This window comes from Formica exsecta, unplaced genomic scaffold, assembly GCF_003651465.1.
Source record: "Formica exsecta isolate Colony F162 unplaced genomic scaffold, ASM365146v1 scaffold72, whole genome shotgun sequence".
NCBI lineage: Eukaryota > Metazoa > Arthropoda > Insecta > Hymenoptera > Formicidae > Formica > Formica exsecta.
Window position 1 is genome coordinate 5,456,099 of NW_021853485.1, and position 8,092 is coordinate 5,464,190.

The 8,092-nt window shown below is 26.2% G+C and overlaps 1 protein-coding gene across 1 annotated transcript in view; it reads left to right on the forward strand.

Moving 5' to 3' along the window:
* LOC115243646 overlaps positions 1-4,715 on the forward strand; it is a 14,973-nt gene extending 10,258 nt beyond the window's left edge. The window contains exons 7-12 of the mRNA XM_029820787.1: positions 783-905; positions 1,571-1,819; positions 2,591-2,753; positions 3,008-3,121; positions 3,471-3,665; positions 4,301-4,715. Coding sequence (XP_029676647.1) covers positions 783-905; positions 1,571-1,819; positions 2,591-2,753; positions 3,008-3,121; positions 3,471-3,665; positions 4,301-4,554 — 1,098 coding nt within the window. The 3' untranslated portion in view covers positions 4,555-4,715. The remainder of the gene's footprint in view (positions 1-782; positions 906-1,570; positions 1,820-2,590; positions 2,754-3,007; positions 3,122-3,470; positions 3,666-4,300) is intronic.
* Positions 4,716-8,092: the final 3,377 nt, after the last annotated feature.

The following is an 8,092-nucleotide window of genomic DNA, read 5'->3' on the forward strand; positions in this document are numbered from 1 at the left end:
TAATATTATATATATATAATTTTATGAATTTTATTTTTATCTTCTTTTTTAATATCTATATTTTTAATTAATTTATTTTAAATTAAAAATTTATTATCTTTTTAAATAATATTTGTAATGCTTTTTTTTGGCTGTAAATTTTGGTTAAAAGCTATTTTTTAAAAATATGATGGATATCTTGTGAAACTTTGTTTTGAGGATAAGACAAATATATATTTTAGATTGATATTTGAGAAAGGAATATCTCGACGAGAATAGAATTAAAAAAGTGGCAAATGTAGCTAATTGTAAGAAGAAGAAATCATCTTGTGTATAAAATAAGGAAAGTCATTCATTTTTTAAGTTGTAATTTCTAGAACATTTATTTTTGCCGTTTTTTTTTTTTTTGCAAATACTGCATATTTATTTTATCTTAGTACAAAAGTGTATTCATAGCATAATTGAAAGGAACAGAAAATTAAATAAGTCTGTGACTGTTACATTATCTACATTTAACACGAAATAGTTACATTTATATAAACGTTAGAAAAAAAGAAAACATAGATAAAAATTAAAACAATTCAAATGGAAAAAAGAAGTAACAGCACAACAGATGAGCACAGATTTCGAAAGTGAATCGTATATAACACAATAGTGCGACTAACGTATTTTTGTATATAAATAAATGCTTATGAGTATGTCCTTATATGTGTTTATCTTTTTTCGTGGCATTCTGCGGAAGGTGACTGTGATAAAAGCCAGTTAGATTTCAACAGTTAGAAATTGTCGACGAAATATAACGTAACGTCATGGCTGAAGGTAATAGCAGTGATGTAATGGAATCGTTGTCGGCGGCCGAATTTATCGCTGAAAAGGCACAAGATGTATCCATCAATGAAGATGCCATCAAGTCATTGGCATCGCACGTATGTTTCCCTTTAACTTCTGTTTAAAAAATTTCGAAACATTTATGACATGTTCATGATTCGTTTGCGAATGTGGAAAGAAAAGTCGATAATTTAGTTAAATTATATATATATATATATATTAGGCGCGTAGTTTTTTGGTAAGTAAATAATTCAATACATTTTGACAAAACGTCTTATTTCGAGAAAATAAAACATAATTATAAAGAAGGATATATATTTAATAAATTTTTTTTTGTATAAGTGTGTTTCGGGGATAATACATAAGAAAATGGATCTTTTAAATAAAGAATTATATCAATCGAAGAAAAAGAATATACATTTTCAAATTTTTAAATTAATTTTTCGATAAATATAACACTTATTGAATCAATTTTATTCTAGACATTCGACTTACTTTTTGAACATTTACTTATACGATTAGTTGCATGATATCCTTCATATAGATATATATAGAACATGTAGCGAATATTTCCGTATTATTCGTGATTTGAAGCCCAAGTATTGCGAAGGTATTTGGCAAGTTAATGTGTGTTATTTGACTGTTGCATATGTGATATTTGAATATTATTGTTGTATGAACAAAATTAATTTCTTTTTTTTTTAGAATTCCTCTTTTGCAAAGAGGATACCATTAAAATAAATATTTTGATTGATTTATATAGGTGCTGGTGTGGTTTAAAAATACTATTGAAAGTGAAGAGATAAGAGACATGACTGATACAATCGCAAACAAATTCCTGCGAAAATATGATGTTTATCCACATAAAGATGATCCCAGAGCGGCGGATTGGCTGTTTGTGTTGCATACATTGAATTTTTCACTCTGGCATCCAAAAGGTACTAAGCAATGGACAGTTGATGGTGAACACGGATATCTTGCACTATGCTTTGCTATTAAAAGGACCATTGATGTGAGTGCTTATTCACTTTTGAGTGACATATTAGCATAACCACCAATATTATTATATTACTGTATTTATCTCATTATTTTGTATTCTTTCTCTCTCTGTTGAGTGTACTGTTAATATGATTTCATTTAACTTTTTATTATATTGACTTCTTTTGTTTTTACAAAATATTATTAAAGTTTGTCTTTTAACATTACACACATGACATATTAAATTTTCTTTCTCTTGTTGACATTTCTTTTGTCTGTTTTTAACTTTTATGTTTGTGCTAAGCATTTCTGTTGCTCTTTTGCATTTTATTTTATCGAAAATATTTGGTTAAGTAAGTCTATTTTGTGTGCATTATATAAAACTAATCGTTTTTTAAGAAAAGTACGAGTTTGTAATAAACAACTACATATTTTTTCTTGAAAACAATGCTTTCTTTACACCACAACTGAGATTTCTCTCGTTATTTTTTACATCATATTTTTTAGTCATCCTACCCTTATTACTTTTTACGCCGAATATTGCAGGAATTGATTTATATAAAAAAATTAGAGTGCCCTAAAAAAATTAGAGATCCCATTTAAAAAAGAGTTTCTTTTTTTCTATAGAACCAAACAACTTTTATTTAAAACATTTTTTTAAATATGAATCCAAAAACAAAGTTATTTGGAATGCAAAATAAATGAGACATTCTATATATTACATTATTTTCAAAATTTGTTTAAACGCGTTCTATATCTTTTTAATACTAATTTTTTAATATAATATATGATGCTTCTGCAATAGAAAAAGATGCGTATATGGGTTCCTAATTGTTACTCAAGAATGACACAAAGTGAGTTCGAATACATGTTCCGAGGTGATGATAGCGAAACTACTATTCCACTTATACAGGAAAGACTTAAGATTTTACATGAAGTTGGAGAAGTTTTGTTGAATAAGTATAAAGGTATAAATTATGACAATAAAAATTGTATATGCGTAAAAAAAAAATTTATTTTACAGCATTTTCTTTTAGTCGATATAGTACAACATGTTAAGGGCCGACCGGTCTTTTTTTGTTGCTTGGGGAGAGACAAAAATAATTTTTTTAATGAAATTTTGATTATAAATGTACATAGGCAGTTCACATTTTTCTCAAAAATTCATAAAAAAGATGCATATAATTATTATTAAAATAATATATTAATGATATTGTTATAGGTACTTTTACAGAATGTATTAAATTATCTGGAAACAACGCAGATAATTTGGTAAAATTACTTTTCGATGAATTCGAGATATATCGAGATGAAGCAGTATACGAAGGCAAAAAGAGTAATTATATTTAATAGTATTATACAGGGTATTATACATATTATAAATACAGAGAAGTTTAAGAATCTCACGCACAATGATACCATCAAATAACAAAAAATTAGTAAAAATAATATATCAAAAATTTTTTAAATAATAAATTAATTTATAAATTGGCATGCATTTTGACCTATTTTTATTTACTATAATATATTTATACTAGATGTATTTAAACATTAATGAATATTATACAATTATAATTGTGTGTAATATTTATAATTAACTAGTTTAAGTAACTTAGTGCGTTTTATATATTATTTCATTATTAGTTTAGTAATGTTATATATATTTATTAAATTATATTTTGCAGTTCGTTTTTGTAACAAAGCTAGAGCACTAGTAAACGACATATGGAGTTACTATAAGAAATGTGAACCTAAATTTGAACTAGATAAAAAGAATTTGATGTCTACGATGTTTATAAATTATCGTGCTCCCGAAATTCTCTTTCATTACGGAGTTCTTCGTTATAGTGACAAGCTCGTGACTAGATTCAAAAATAGCAGTAAGATACTTAACATTAAATTATTTTTTACGAATAACAAATCTTTTAATCTTCTAAATATTTAAAAAAATAATACAATAAACTTTTGTATCATAAAATACTAGTAATCTTCTTTGCCAAAAATTATTTCTATTACTATACATATTTATTCAATATTAAAGATTTGCAACGTCTACCTCCAAAGTGATTATCTCTCAGGAGATATTTTTCATACAAAAATTTCTGATTAGTCAACCGGAGCGCGAACTTTATTTTATTGATTTGTCTGGACAAAAATGAGACGAGAATGAGATAGAAATCAATCTAAAACGACATTTTATGAGAATGTTTTATTCATCTACATCGGTTTTTGTTATTAAATAAGACATAAAATTTGCTCGCTCAAAAATTAGAAAGATAATTCACGATCTTATAAGTAGATTAAATTTGATTTATAGCCATGAGACATTGCTATTCGGCGCTCTATAATGTCTTTCAAATTTATAATTGTTTTGATTATGATATTTTACAATTTTATATATTGCATAAGTTTGTATTTAGAAAACATTTTTTGTCCTAATTAATTTTGTTCTGATATGGATAGTTCCCGATATTTTTAGAGAATCATAGCAAAATGCATTGCATTTTTTTCGCAGAGGAACCGCTTGAGCATGGAAGCAGGGAAGAACTTGAGATACGCGGTTGCTCATTTTTCGCTGCTAAAAAAGTATCCGAAGAAGTATGGAAGATAAGCAGGAATTACATAGAAGATATACCTATTCTAAAGACAGATCATTTTATGGTACCGGTGCTGGTCGATAATTACTTGTTCGTATCTCTAATTGAAATTTTGGATAAAGAAAATAAGGACCAAGAACCATTCCATTATATCAGAACGGTGCACTATTAGAACACCATTATCGTTAATTTGAAACTATCTTTTCAAACGTATAGCAATTGCTTTTATAATAATATGTCATTATGAAGTACAACATACTCTGCATTAGTGTAGTGTAATATCTTTTTTTAATCATTATTAGAAGACTTCTTTTTATTCTTAATAATTAGTAGAAGAAATATAAATTATGATTTATGAATTATATTATTATAATTTATAAATTATATTATTATAATCCATTTGATTTTAATATAATTGAGATAGATTTTAGGTAATTATGCAGTTTAGGGACGATCTCACACACACACACACATTGTATATTATCAAGGACACGATTCTGAGTAACTTTCAAAAGGTTTTAGCTGTGGCTCGTTGTATATTAAAAAGCTATTAACAAAATAAGTTTAATGAGTAGAACGCAATTTTCGGACATATATATATACATATATATTTATATTGTATATATATTCCTATATTTCTGAATATTAATGAGATTTGAACATAAATTCTCTTTCTCTATGTGCGTGTGTGTTGCATTTTGCCGAGGCTTATATTTTTCTCTTCTTACACCCCCGAAAAGTTATTTATCTCAAATAATGCTTCACACATCACACACACACACACATAATATTCCTTCTTAAATGTATATGATGTCAGAAAATTATGTTCTATTCATTAAACTTATTTTGTTAATAATTTTTTAATAAACAACGAGCAACGGCTAAAACATTTTGAAAATTACTCGGGATCTCGCTCTTGATAATATATATCAAGGCTATTGTAATCTGTAAGGTCGCCCCTAAACTCCATAATTACTAGATTTTATTTTATACAAAAATATTTTGCTTTTATTATATTTTAACTCTAATACAAATAGGATTGTATTGAAAAGATTGGCATATATTTGAAAAATGATAATATACAGGGTGAGTCACTAGAAATTGTTTTCTAAGATATCTTCATAAATATTGATTTTAAACAAAAAGATTTAAGACAAAAGTTAAATTATTTTGAAAGGGCTTTTTGTAGTTTTAGTTTTTATTTAGGTGGAGGCGCCAAAAAGTTTTGAGAATTATTTCAAGTTTTTTAAATGGAAAGCCCTATTTTTAATCAGCTCTATTGTAGAGGATAAAAAGACAAATCGACACTATAATGACCTATAACACTTTGACCATGAGGTGATCTTGAAATAAAAAAAATCTAGAAAAAGGAGGAGTAATAGATAGGTAATAAAAGTAATAATTTTTTAAACAAAATGAATTAATTTTATTTAATAAAATACTCAGTGTTACCTATTCATTTCATGACATGTTTGAATATGTTCTCTGCGAAAAATACGCGAATTTTTTGCAATATATCTTTTAGAATCATTCGATAAGCATTGGTAAAACGTTTCATGTTTTCGGAGTTGATGAACACAATGTTGATGAACACAAGAGAACAGAATGTGTCAATGAGATTTCATTGGGATGACAGTGAACACATAGTGTATCGAGATGTACCAACAAGCCCCGAAGACATGAAGTAACGCATTATCAATGTCGATTCCAAAAGATAGTATCTTATTAAATAGAACTAATTTATTTTGTTTGAAAAATTATTACTTTTATTACCTACTTATTTTACTCATTCTGGATTTTTTCATTTTAATGTCACCCTATAGTTAAGGTTATAGGTCGTTGGATTCGTCTTTTCATCCTCTACAATTATAATCCTCTACAATTATTAATTTAGAACTTTTTGGCGCCTCTTCTTAAAAAATAATTAAAATTACAATAATGTAGACTTTTCAAAATAATTTAACTTTTGTCTTAAACCTTTTAAAAATAATATTTATGAAGATATCTTAGAAGGCAATTTCTAGTGACTCACCTTGTATGTTTTCTTAATATATGCAAAACTGAGAAAGACGAGCAACGGCTAAAACATTTTGAAAATTACTCGGGATCTCGCTCTTGATAATATATATCAAGGCTATTGTAATCTGTAAGGTCGCCCCTAAACTCCATAATTACTAGATTTTATTTTATACAAAAATATTTTGCTTTTATTATATTTTAACTCTAATACAAATAGGATTGTATTGAAAAGATTGGCATATATTTGAAAAATGATAATATACAGGGTGAGTCACTAGAAATTGTTTTCTAAGATATCTTCATAAATATTGATTTTAAACAAAAAGATTTAAGACAAAAGTTAAATTATTTTGAAAGGGCTTTTTGTAGTTTTAGTTTTTATTTAGGTGGAGGCGCCAAAAAGTTTTGAGAATTATTTCAAGTTTTTTAAATGGAAAGCCCTATTTTTAATCAGCTCTATTGTAGAGGATAAAAAGACAAATCGACACTATAATGACCTATAACACTTTGACCATGAGGTGATCTTGAAATAAAAAAAATCTAGAAAAAGGAGGAGTAATAGATAGGTAATAAAAGTAATAATTTTTTAAACAAAATGAATTAATTTTATTTAATAAAATACTCAGTGTTACCTATTCATTTCATGACATGTTTGAATATGTTCTCTGCGAAAAATACGCGAATTTTTTGCAATATATCTTTTAGAATCATTCGATAAGCATTGGTAAAACGTTTCATGTTTTCGGAGTTGATGAACACAATGTTGATGAACACAAGAGAACAGAATGTGTCAATGAGATTTCATTGGGATGACAGTGAACACATAGTGTATCGAGATGTACCAACAAGCCCCGAAGACATGAAGTAACGCATTATCAATGTCGATTCCAAAAGATAGTATCTTATTAAATAGAACTAATTTATTTTGTTTGAAAAATTATTACTTTTATTACCTACTTATTTTACTCATTCTGGATTTTTTCATTTTAATGTCACCCTATAGTTAAGGTTATAGGTCGTTGGATTCGTCTTTTCATCCTCTACAATTATAATCCTCTACAATTATTAATTTAGAACTTTTTGGCGCCTCTTCTTAAAAAATAATTAAAATTACAATAATGTAGACTTTTCAAAATAATTTAACTTTTGTCTTAAACCTTTTAAAAATAATATTTATGAAGATATCTTAGAAGGCAATTTCTAGTGACTCACCTTGTATGTTTTCTTAATATATGCAAAACTGAGAAAGATCGAGGAAATTTATTTTTACAAATTTAGTATATATTAGAATTCGATGGAAGTTAATTTTTTAATTAATTATCTCTATTTTAACTACTTGTGTGATGACGAATATCGAAAATGTAATATTTTTACAGATTTTCTTTTTGTATGACTGATTATTTTTTATTACAAGCTTTTGTATTTTTATTTTATTTGTCTGTTTTTTTATATTTTATTTCCGTCCCTAAAATCCAAATTTTTTAAATTTAAACAAGTAACAAATAAAAGATATTTTGTTGCCTATTAATTATTTATTCAATTATAATAATATAAATGTATTTCTCTCATTTTTTGAATGACACAAAACTTTTGCAAAATCTTAAATTATATTATCTCTTGCAATTGGCAATACGTAAAGGTAACTCTTACAATTTTTTTTTTTTTAATATAATGTAATATTATTTATTATT